The sequence below is a fragment of the Neoarius graeffei genome, chromosome 28 (genome assembly GCF_027579695.1).
Source record: "Neoarius graeffei isolate fNeoGra1 chromosome 28, fNeoGra1.pri, whole genome shotgun sequence".
Classification (NCBI taxonomy): Eukaryota; Metazoa; Chordata; class Actinopteri; order Siluriformes; family Ariidae; genus Neoarius; species Neoarius graeffei.
Genome location: NC_083596.1, coordinates 915,526 through 927,992, shown reverse-complemented (window position 1 = coordinate 927,992; position 12,467 = coordinate 915,526). Strand labels below are relative to the sequence as shown.

Sequence of the window (12,467 nt, the reverse complement as noted above, 5' to 3'; positions counted from 1 at the left end):
TATAGTAGTGGGGATGTAGTAGTGGGGATATAGTAGTGGGGATATAGTAGTGTGGATATAGTAGTGGGGATATAGAAGTGGGGATATAGTAGTGGGGATATAGTAGTGGGGATATTGTAGAGTGGATATTGTAGTGGGGATATAGTAATGGGGATATAGTAGTGGGGATATTGTAGAGTGGATATTGTAGTGGGGATATAGTAGAGTGGATATAGAAGTGGGGATATAGTAGTGGGGATGTAGTAGAGTGGATATTGTAGAGTGGATATTGTAGTGGGGATATAGTAGAGTGGATATAGAAGTGGGGATATAGTAGTGGGGATATAGTAGAGTGGATATTGTAGAGTGGATATTGTAGTGGGGATATAGTAGAGTGGATATAGTAGTGGGGGATATAGTAGTGTGGATATAGTAGTGTGGATGTAGTGGGGATATAGTAGTGGGGGATATAGTAGTGGGGGATATAGTAGTGGGGATATAGTAGTGGGGATATAGTAGTGGGGATATAGTAGTGGGGATATAGAAGTGGGGATATAGTAGTGGGGATATAGTAGTGGGGATGTAGTAGTGGGGATATTGTAGAGTGGATATTGTAGTGGGGATATAGTAGAGTGGATATAGAAGTGGGGATATAGTAGTGGGGATGTAGTAGTGGGGACGTAGTAGTGGGGATGGCTGTGCTAGGTGAGTAATCTCTACGACACAATGAGGCCTGGTGGTGGTCATATTTGTCTGGGTCATACAATTCTATGTTATATAGCTGACCCGACCCCGGCCCCCCATCACAGTCAGGAATGACAATGTGGCCCCCAGAGAAAAAAGTTTGGTGACCCCTGCACTAAATTATTCCCCCCCCCCACACACACACCATGATATAAATAATTAACAATATGAATAAACACTTATGAAATTAAAATGTTTTTATTTGTTTTTGTACATAATATACATTAAAATACCGTTTCAGCAGCTTCAACACGCCCCACCCCTGCTGCTGTGACTGACGGTCAAGGGGTGTGGCTAATGCAAAAGCTGTGTTATGATGTAATTTCCCGTAGCTATACTTTCGTCTCTCCACTGGCCGGTTTCTCTTCTGCCTTCATCACCTGTGGTACAATTAAAGAAAGGTCAACGGTCACACCCACGTGCACATGCATCAAACACCTGGCTGCACATTTGTTACGGTGCTGAAACACACACACACACTCACTTTCTCTTTGGGCTCGGCTGTAGACTTTCCTGTAACAAGCTTTTCAACAGTGACGTAAGCCTGAAGTGTGAAATCATACACAGCATCACCTGTATTCTGTTCACACACAGAACAGCAATAAAAGAAAAAAAAATGTTATGCAAAAAAAAAAAACCCTCTCATTTATAATAATAATAATAATCTCAGAAGTTCATCAGTGTTGTAGTCCCCAAGATTGAACCGAATCGCTGTCCTGAATCATCTGAAGCACAGAAAATCTGCATGCCATCTCGCAACAAGTTTTACCTCCAAACAGCCTGAACTATGTCAGACAGATTTTATCCTGTTTACAGTGGGCGTTCCTGAGGGAAACCAATCAAAACCGAAAGTGATCATCATGCCGTTACCATCCCTGTGTCCAAAATCACTCACCTCATTCACTACTCCCTACTTACTATCTAGGGAATTACTTAAAAACTCCTTTGTCCCTCACGCCATCAGACTGTACAACTCCTCTCTGGGGGGGAGGAGGGGAAATAGGAGGACAGAGGACGGGAAGGAGCAGTAGCCTAGCCTGACAATAAGCAATACCGGACAATGTGCCATATAATGTGCAATATCTCTCCTGCTGGCCCCTCCCCCTTATCTTATTCTTTTTATTTTTGTATATGTAAATACTTAATTCCTCTAGAAGTTTTTTCTCTGTTTTCTTTTCTCTGTTTATCTGTAATGAAGCTGCTGGAATCTTAATTTCCCTGAGGGAACCCTCCCAAAGGGATCAATAAAGTTTTATCTAATCTAATCTAATATAGAGGACTATACAGTGAGCTCATTGGTAAAATGAAAAACACTTTCAGACACTAGTCCGTCGCGCTGGTCTTTACGTCATTACTGTCACATAATTAAAACGTGCCGGATCAGTCGGCTGGTGGGTTTCAAAATAATAAATACATGCGTGTGTTTTTGTGATGAATCCATATTATACTGAGGGAATTTCCTACATTAAATCAATACAAAGTACTTTGTGTCTGCTGCAGCTTTCAGTTCTTTTAAATCGAGGCTGAATCCTTTCTTCTTTGCCGCTGCCTTTTATTAAATCAAATTTGAGACTTTTAATTTGATTTCTTGCAGCACGACTGCAATGCATGATGGGATACATTGCTTGGTTAGTGACCATCAGGTGTACACTACTTTTTGTGATGCATTGTGGGATACTTTGAGTGCACTATATAGGGTGTAATAATCCTCACTATCGTTTCGGACAGCACGACAAAATAGCGTCCTCAGTATATAGTGCCCTATATAGTGAGTAGGGAGCGATTTCAGACACAGGGCATGGGAACAGTCTTTTATGAACATGTAAGTGTGCGTTCAGCGCGCCGACTCCGGTGCGACCGAGTAAGGGGACAAGTTTTACGTTTCATCTAATTTAGCTCTTTTAGAAACTCTAATATTATTTGGCAGTGAGCACAGAGGAAAGTGTAACATGGCAGTGGGGGCGGCACGGTGGTGTAGTGGTTAGCGCTGTTGCCTCACAACAAGAAGGTTCTGGGTTCGAGCCCCGTGGCCGGCGAGGGCCTTTCTGTGCGGAGTTTGCATGTTCTCCCCGTGTCTGCATGGGTTTCCTCCGGGTGCTCCGGTTTCCCCCACAGTCCAAAGACATGCAGTTAGGTTAACGTGGGGCAGCCTTGGGCTGAGGCGCCCTTGAGCGCAGCACCACCTGCGTAAAGTATAACCCCGCAGCCCCCGCCAGGCGGGGGGGGCCAACCGCTAGGGGGGGCCCGTTGCCCGATGTGATTCAATGCACGAAAAAGTCAGATGAAACATGAAAATAATAAACACAACAATGAAGCGTACCAGAGAAAAAAAAGTGGTGCTCAAAAGCAGCAAATCAAAAAGAAACTAGACCGGACAATTCCCCGGGGGAAATTGTGAGAGGATGCAGTGCGCGAAGCAATTCGGTCATGCATGTTTGCTGGCCGTGAATGTGTGACCCGCAATGATGTTTCAATGCAATGATCGTGTGTGTGCTTGAGACAGCAGCCGTCATGAAGAAGAGCTATTCAAGAGTATAACCAAAGTGACTACAGGCGGAAATTAGCATGTACTGCTATAACCTGGGACAGACATCTGTCCTTACCACAAGGATAATGTTTAATTTGTGCACTGTCCCTTTTAAAAATAAAATAAACTCTAAACTCTAAGAAGTGTGTTTGTAGTTTGTATGTACGAACAGAAGTGTTCCTAATAAAGTGGGCGGCTAAGCTGAAGTGTCATGCCGACCGAGGCTGTTTTTTTTTTTTTTCACAAAAAAAAGAAATTCACAAAGTTCTTTCACAGTGAGCGCTAGAAGGGTCTCCTGAATAGACTGATGTAATTTTTTGTCTGTAGTGTTAAAAATGAGAGACTTTTCTGTCACTTTTATAATGGGTGTCAATGAGCTAAGACACACAAGGTCTGGAGTTTTGTGCTGTTTTTTATGAAGGACCAGGCCTCGAACAATGACAAATAACTCGACAACGGAAGCAGCTATTCACAAAATTCTTTCACAGTGAGCGCTAGAAGGGTCTCCTGAATAAAATGATGTATTTTTTTGTCTGTAGTGTTAAAAATGACGACACTAGAACGAGTTAAAAATGAGACTTTTCTGTCCCGTTTATAATGGGAGTCAGTGAGGCCGCTCACCTGTGCTCTCCTCAGTTTGAGGCTTCTCATTCAAAAACTGTAAATCCTATCGTTTAGGTAGACACATTGTGTGAATCAGGACAAGTTTTCCTACTACTTTTGAGAAAATCATGTCTGTAGAGGGAAATTTGTGGCTGAAAACAGTTTAAGCGAGAAAGTTTGACCTTTTTTTTCAAGCTCTCTCCACTCTGACTTAACGAGCTTCACTGGTGTGTAACGCAATAGACACCCATTCAAAAGCCGGATTTTCTCCAGGAACCCACATGGCGTTTGAGCCGGGACTGATCCGAAAGTGTAGAACCTAGCAGAAAAGTTGGATGCCAGATCCACAGAGGAGAAGTTTTCCTACGTTTTAGAGTTTGAATCACGTCTCTAGGTGAAAGCATGCCAGAGCAGTAGATGTTTGAAAAAGTGCTTTTTTTTTCAATTAATTCCATAGAAATGAATGGGGGTTTTTTGGGCGATTTTTTCGCGACTACGTCACGAAAAAATCGTATTCTGTAGAGAAAAGTAACAGCATAGTGAGTCCGATCGAGCCGCACGATTTGATATATTGTTTGTCTGTGTGCGACGTACGGTTATTGAGTTATTTGAAATCGAAATTTGCATAGAGGAAGAAGAATACGGAAGAAGAAGAAGAAACACGTAGAACAACAATAGTTGCAGTGCTTTGCACTGCAACCTATGGGCTCCCCTAGGAGAGCCCATAGGTTGCTGTGCTGTAGCACTGCATCCTAAAAAGAAGAATTTACATCCACACTGCCCAAAATTTCATCCGTTTTTGGGAGAGTTAGGCCTTATCCTCCAGTTCATGATGCGCTAACAGGTAGGGCCGGGGGGGGGGGCTAGTGCAGTTAAAACAAGGCAGAGGCTCGTGCATTAGCCATGCGTAGACGAGCTATGCATCAGCTAAGTATAAAGTTGTTCAATCAAGCATCAAAGAGCTCAATAGCCTATGGCAATTAAACAAAGAGAAAGATCACTTAAATTAAAAAAAGGTCTGGTTGTTTCTGTCAATTAAAACGCCGTAGGGACCTACACTGCCCACACTGAGACTGAGGAATAGCTAAAGGACTTTAGCCAATCCATCCAGAAATTTCTCTAACTAACATTTACAGCTCCCATGGTTTAAACTTTTGTGTTAAAATCTTGTGGAGCATTTGTGACATCGCCGTGAGAACCCAAAAAGTTAAGTTCTAATATGCAATCGTACTCCTTAAAGGGTTAGCAGCAGACGAGGGAGAGTTTGATGGTGAGATCACAGATGCGTGCCCTTCTGCAGCGTCGGGCGACGAACATACAGTGCATCAGATGGCTGGTGATGAGAGAGATGAGTGTACAGCGTCAGGTGAGGAAGATATCTCTGTCTGTGCCATTGACTCTTCAATTGAGGGAGAACCCATTACGGGGCCCGATGAAGAAGAGCTCCTTGACTCGGCAGCAGAACTGTCAGCGAGACTGTTGGGCCTCCTTCCGCTCTGGAATGCGCTGTTGAGACTGACTCTTACCCTAGTGACAGGGCTAATTTCCCTGTTGATATACAAGATGATGTAAAGAGGTCCATCATAAGGCAAGGACCATGCAAATACGAAGGTCCCTATCCGAGGGATGCAAGAGTGCTGGTGTACTGAATATGAATGAATTAACAAAACATCTAGGCCTATGGGTTAGGCAGTCCTATACGTGTTTAAATGGGCCTGGGCTGTCAGGGGCTGAGCCCTGGCACTTTTTTCACACTTTTCAGCAATCAAAAGAGAGATATACAGAGTGAGCGGGAGAGACAGAGGAGGCCGTGGCAGGGTGGCCTGGGGGGGCACACTTTTAGTAGCTGCAGGGGGGCCCCCCCAAGTACTTGCGTTACGCCAGTGCACAGCACCGAACCCCTGACTACTCCCCGGGCGCTCTGGTGTGGCTGCCCACTGCTCTGGGTGAGTGTGTGTGTTCACTGCTTCAGATGGGTTAAATGCAGAGGATGAATCTCACTGTGCTTGAAGTGTGCATGTGACAAATAAAGGTTTCTTCTAAGTATAAAGTTATCAATATGTTTATCATGCTTGTATGATAAAAATTCAGATATTTATCTCAATTCGTGACCTACTCATTCTAAACCTGTCGAGCTTCACCGGTGAAGCTCTCGACCCCAAAGTACAACCAAATCTACTTGTACATAATGCCATGAAATAATAGATATATTCCATAAAGATCTATATTTATTCAACGTATTCTGGAGTTACTTGACTGGGAATCTCAACCCACAGAACACTGCTTGCTTATTCGCACCCAATAACCCGGAATCAACGCCTGTACGCCACTTCCAGCCAGCAACAGCTGCTCCCCGTGGTTCTGCCTCCGCGGGTAATTCACGGAATAAAATTGTCCACAAAAGTGCTTTTACGGGGTTTTTTAGACTGAATGTGCACATCATCTTTTGTCTATAAGTAACACATAAAGCAGGATTAATGTTGTAAGCATGATCAGTACCGGTACACTTTAAAATCACTCTGGGCTCAGAGATGGAACATTCCAGATCTTGAGGGTTTTTTTCCCCTGCGGCAAGTGACAGTGGCTTTGAAGTCGTGGTGAAGAAGGAGCTGAGCCAAAAGGCGAAGCTCTTGATTTACCGGTCGATCTACGTTCCGACTCTCACCTATGGTCATGAGCTTCGGGTAATGACTGAAAGAACAAGATCGCGGATACAAGCGGCCGAAATGAGTTTCCTTCGCAGGGTGGCTGGGCACTCCCTTAGAGATAGGGTGAGAAGCACAGTCACTCGGGAGGAGCTCGGAGTAGAGCCGCTGCTCCTCCACATCGAGAGGAATCGGCTGAGGTGGCTCGGGCATCTCTTTCGGATGCCTCCTGGACGCCTCCCTGGGGAGGTGTTCCAGGCATGTCCCCCTGGGAGGAGGCCCCGGGGAAGACCCGGGACACGCTGGAGGGACTATATCTCTCGGCTGGCCTGGGAACGCCTCGGTGTTCTTCCCGAGGAGCTGGCCGAGGTGTCTGGGGAGAGGGAAGTTTGGGCTTCCATGCTCAGACTGCTGCCTCCGCGACCCGGCCCCGGATAAAGCGGAAAAAGACGAGACAAGACGGCAAGTGACAGTTAATAATAAACATTTTCAAGATCAGCAGGAAGAAGGGACACACACACACACACACACACCTTGGCAATGGTGGCTGCTTCCTGAGGGTAGTACATAGAAGCAGCAACAGCCATCAAACCTGTCGGGTAAATCAACCTCTTCATCCTGGAGCCTGCGCGCGCGCGCGCGCACACACACACACACACACACACACACCCCTCATCAGGACATAACAACACTCCTTTAGTTACTGTTATGAAAACTACTAATTTGTAGAGCGATTACTTTTTGATCAGTTGTATCTGATTCATTGATTCTGTTCAGAAACAGTGTGTGTGAATACTGTGTATGAGTGTGTGGTCATGTGACCTCTTGCCAGGAAAAGGCCGAGGATGCCGGCGAATCCGATGACTCCGGCTCTGGGATAAAACTCCGGATGAGGATTTCTCAAATATGCGTAACTGTCTGAAAAAGCAACAAAACAACAACCACCACTACTTACCTTCACTACAACACACATCTGTATCACACAGAGAGAGAGAAAGAGAGACAGACAGCTGTACAGGAGGAGGGAGAGACAGACAGACAGCTGTATTAGGGTACATTGATATTTTATATAATTTAATATAAGGGATAAATTTATGAATTAATTTGTTTAAAATTGATATTTTTCTGTAAAGCTGCTTTGTGATAACATCTTGTGTTAAAGTGCAGTACAAATAAACTGACTTGACAGACAGAGTGATACAGACAGACAGCTAGTCTGCTGTACAGAGAGACAGCAACAACAGAAACACTTCTTTCTTGACTGTAAAGTGTGTGAGAGAGACCTTGGCCAAACTGTACTGTTCTGTCCACTCTGGGCTTCACCACTCCGTAGGCTCCCTACAGTTCACACAGAAAGCAAAAAAAAAAAACCACAGGTGATTACTCTTTTAGTCCCAGCCTTTATGAGCTTCACTCTGTGTGTGTGTGTGTGTGTGTGTGTGTGTGTGTGTGTGTGTGTGTGTGAGAATAATTTCCTCTTTGAAGCGAGTCACTTGAGTGATTTGAAAAAGATAAGTTGTTGTGTTTGAAATCCATTTGACTGTTACATAAAAGTTTTGTAAATGCAGACTGATCTAAAACAAGTTCCAGAAAATCACTGAGGTCTTTTAGAACTTTCAGCCACTGCTGAGTCTCACACACGTCATTACCAGGGGCGCAGATAGGATTTTTGAACTGGGGGGGACTGAGCTGTCAGCAAATGATTCCACTTTGTGTGTGTGTGTGTGTGTGTATATATATATATATATATATATATATATTATAGCATAGCAACCATAGCAACCAAGCTTGAGCTCGCAACCTGTGCAGTCTGCGCAGTTGCAACTATGTATGTACTGCTGTGCACCAGGGCCGTGCAAACAAAGACCTTTGGAGGGGCAGGGGCTCAACATTCAAAAAAGGGCACTTGGAACAAATTGTATTTATTGTATGTATTTATTGAAGCATTAATGTGAAAATATAGTTGATCTTGGTAACAAGACATGTCAGATAGTTCTTGTTCATTCTGAAGTGAAGATTAGTCTGACCTGTAGTTTTCTTTCTGACCCAACTGGACAGAGATCCACTGCCTTTTGCTGCCTCCCACAGCTCCCTCTCTTTCTGCTTCTTTATCCTCTCTTTCCTTGGCATCTTTGCATAATGCAGGCTTTCACTTATTTAGAAAACGTTTCCCTATGTTTTAACTCAACTAACCTAAGCTACTATAACATAATAGTCTTGATAGAATATGTTGTGGACGTCATCATTCAGCCTTAAAGGAACAGTCCACCGTATTTCCATAATGAAATATGCTCTTACCTGAATTGAGACGAGCTGCTCCGTACCTATCCGAACTTTGCGCGACCTCCCAGTCAGTCAGACGCAGTCAGACGCACTGTCACTCCTGTTAGCAATGTAGCTAGGCTCAGTATGGCCAATGGTATTTTTTGGGGCTGTAGTTAGATGCGACCAAACTCGCGTTTTTCCTGTTTACATAGGTTTATATGAGCAGTGACATGAAACAAGTTCAGTTACACAAATTGAAACGTAGCGATTTTCTATGCTATGGAAAGTGCGCACTATAATGAGAGGCGTACTAACACCTTCTGCGCGCTTCGGCAGCGCATTGATACGGAGCTCAGATATCAATGCTCTGCCAAAGCGCGCAGAAGGTGTTAGTACGCCTCTCATTATAGTGCGCACTTTCCATAGCATAGAAAATCGCTACGTTTCAATTTGTGTAACTGAACTTGTTTCATGTCACTGCTCATATAAACCTATGTAAACAGGAAAAACGCGAGTTTGGTCGCATCTAACTACAGCCCCAAAAAATACCATTGGCCATACTGAGCCTAGCTACATTGCTAACAGGAGTGACAGTGCGTCTGACTGCGTCTGACTGACTGGGAGGTCGCGCAAAGTTCGGATAGGTACGGAGCAGCTCGTCTCAATTCAGGTAAGAGCATATTTCATTATGGAAGTACGGTGGACTGTTCCTTTAAGTTTTTGAAGCTGCTAGAATATGTTATTAACGCCGTCGTTCAAACTAAAGTTTCCGAATCTGCCACGTTAATGAAATGGATGGAGCAAACGGTTTAAATATAGCCTCGGCGGCTTCATTAAATGATAAACAACCCTACGCATTTACTGTTGTGTTCTAAGCTGCACAATATTGCATGTTCAGATAAGAAATGAAAGGAGACTTTCAGTGTGACCCACCATGCCGTTCCTCGCACTGTCTCCCACTGCCAACCGCCTGCATGCGCTTTCTGCACGGAGGCTCACTGAATGCATGACGTCACGGATTGATGCCCGCATTTACATAGAAAAACGTTATTTTATAAATCTATAATTTCATATATTATTGTCAAATTGTAGAGAATATTGATGTTGGAGCTAACTTATCTTTTACAAATATTAAAAAAAAAAAAAAACAACAACAACAACAAAACAGTCCCTATGAAAAGGGCACTTTGGACAGCAAACCGAAAAGGGGCAGGGGCTAGAGCACCTGTAGCACCGGTTCATTGCACGTGGGTGCTGTGCACCTCAATAAACCGAATGGTAATTAGTCTTTTGATTTTTCCGTGAGGTTTGCCTTATGCAAAGAAAGACAGCATAGACGTTTTTTCCTCCCTATAAGTGGGGGGGACCGAACGAGGTGAATTTAAATCTGGGTGGGACGAGTCCCCTCCGTCCCCCCTCTATCTGCGCCCGTGGTCATTACTGTATCAAACAAATCACTTCATTCACTTAAACCTGGAGATCTGGAATAGAGCCAGCGTGCACGTCATTAGTCTGGACCTGATAGAAGGTTACACCAGGAGTGTGAGTGTTTGTACCTGACACCACATAATATAAGGCTCAGCAATCTTCCTCAGCGTGGTCACGTTCTCCTCCATCGCTCCTTTCTCTGGCTCCACGTAGTGGAACCTCTGCTGAGGGGTCGTGTATAGAGAGAGCTACACACACACACACACACACACACACACACATCAGAACCTGTATATCCTGCAGCTCTGATTGGTTGATCAGGTGGGTTTTTACCTCCTCTATGCTGATCTCTTTGGGTTTTTCTGTATCTGAGGAAGATGACTCCATCACGCTCAGAGCTGCTGAGGTTCCTGCTGCGCCTCCAAACTGCCACAAAACAGAGGTGGACTCCGGCAGGTGCTTCAGTTTCTCCTCAAAGAAAATAAAGCTTTTTTAGTTAATTATCTCAACAGAATAATCAGAAATGCTGCAACGTGCGGTTGTGTATGTAACTCCTCTCTCACTAACACAAAAGGCCGAGCTGCTGCTGCTGCTGCTGGATGTAAAGAGAAAAAGCTGTAAACTCATTTATTTCTTTATAAACTTCATTTATAAAATACAGTGAGCGCTGAGTCACCTGGGAAACACACGGAGTTTATGCTTTTTGACACTTTACACATGAGTAAACATCAGAGTTTCATTCAACCTTTTAAATACCGGAAGCGATATTTTACCCAAACACTTCTGTTTAAACTCCATCCGCGCTCACTGCGCAGCCGCAACAAACATAAGGAGGGCAGCAGCGCCATCTGGTGGCCAACTGCTAGAACTGCAATTTTTTTAAAAAGTCTCTTTTTGGGGAAGTGAAATAAAGTGAACTGGGATGTAAATATCTTTAAATCTTTAATGATTTGTCCAACATATCCTAGGAAATAAATACTCGAAAACAATCCCAGCTGGAGGAATCTCCACCTTTACTATCAGATTCCAGCGCCTTGTGGACAAAAAACACGTCACGAGGCGCTTTTTCTAAAAACACCAGAACTAAACACATCACTCAGAATTAAAATGTTTAACTCGATTAAATAGATTTTATTCCAAAAGGGTTCCAAACTAAAGCGAAAGCAAAGCTCGAGTCCAGAGAGGTTTGAAATGTCCTTCGGCTCAACTCGAGTTCAAAACAAGCACCGGCGAAGAAGAACCGGCTCCTCTTCTCTTACACAGCCATTAAACGAAAAGCAAAGACGATTCACATTTAACAGAACTAATCATCTAAACACAGCGGCTCAAAGCTCCGCTGCTCAAAAGTTTACACCCCCTCACCTTGGACATGTTCTCTCTTCTTCACTGCAGTTCGGCGGTGAGTGTGCGAGCGCCGTCTAGCGGAGAGAAGCTGGAATTAATGAGAATTTCAAATAAGAGTCGGATGTGAAAGCAGAGAACTGTCTTTAAAAAGAAAAAGCAAAACAAGCAATGCAGACGAAATGGAAATACACTCCAAATCTTTCATATTTTCAGACAAATGTTTTTCTCTTTATTTCTTCCATTTACTTTGTTTGTTTGTTTGTTTGTTTGTTTGTTGTGCTTGTTATTTTCCCCTCACCCATAGACCTCTCTCTCACATTAAAACACAAAAGTTGAAGTAACTCAGACCAAAATGACTGAACCTTGGTTCTCCTCCTGGCCTGCGTGTGACTCGCTTTTCTGTCTCCTAGCAACAGAGACGCGCTCGAGCCCATACCGGAAGTGGATCTCCATCGACGCTCATCAGCGCTTCAGTGGGAAGAAGGGAACCCGGAAATAAACAGATTTCACCCGGAAATAAACAGATTTCACTCGGTTTAGCAGTAAAACACCCCTCGGGCTGGTGGAGTTGATGTCAGTGATGTTTGTGAAGATGAGATTTTATTTCTGTTCTTTTATACTTCAGTGAAATTAGAACAATTTCAGAAAGACATCATTTACTGAAGAAAAGCTCTCTCAGCAGCCCACTGTCAGGAAATATTAAAGGCCTGGTTTTCATTAAACCATCAGGAGTGAAATCGGTCATCAGTGACAATCAAACAAACCGGAAATGGACATTAATTAATTAGTTAATTGCACAAGCAGATTTCACATTAACACTGAACTGTAAAGGGTTTTGTGTTTCTCTCTGCACTGGACTGAGTTTTTTCAGCATTAAGAGTTTAAATAAAACTTTAATCTACTAAATAAAATAAAATCTATCCATAAATCTG

General features: G+C 43.7%; 1 protein-coding gene across 2 annotated transcripts; it reads right to left on the bottom strand.

Annotated features, from left to right (window-relative positions):
• Positions 1-902: 902 nt before the first annotated feature.
• apooa (apolipoprotein O, a) lies at positions 903-11,611 on the bottom strand. 2 transcript variants are annotated; one of them, XM_060913348.1, is made up of 8 exons: positions 11,554-11,611; positions 10,525-10,662; positions 10,320-10,439; positions 7,782-7,836; positions 7,321-7,416; positions 7,032-7,123; positions 1,208-1,303; positions 903-1,103 (listed from the first exon to the last, which is right to left on the bottom strand). In XM_060913348.1, the coding sequence occupies exons 1-8, from the start codon at positions 11,560-11,562 to the stop codon at positions 1,056-1,058; spliced, it is 654 nt and encodes a 217-aa protein (XP_060769331.1). In that variant the 5' UTR covers positions 11,563-11,611; the 3' UTR covers positions 903-1,055. The 2 variants fall into 2 exon arrangements, with proteins under 2 accessions (XP_060769331.1, XP_060769332.1); XM_060913349.1 differs by having other exon boundaries at positions 10,525-10,659; positions 11,554-11,609.
• Between the last annotated feature and the right edge of the window lie 856 nt (positions 11,612-12,467).

What these genes read in the sequence shown, in the direction of transcription:
- apooa (XM_060913348.1), bottom strand. An exon ending in AAGAGATCAGCATAGAGGAG is followed by an intron (nt 10,440 to 10,524) that starts GTAAAAACCCAC and finishes GTGTGTGTGTAG; the next exon opens with CTCTCTCTATACACGACCCC. An exon ending in CAGCCGAGCCCAAAGAGAAA is followed by an intron (nt 1,104 to 1,207) that starts GTGAGTGTGTGT and finishes ATTGTACCACAG; the next exon opens with GTGATGAAGGCAGAAGAGAA.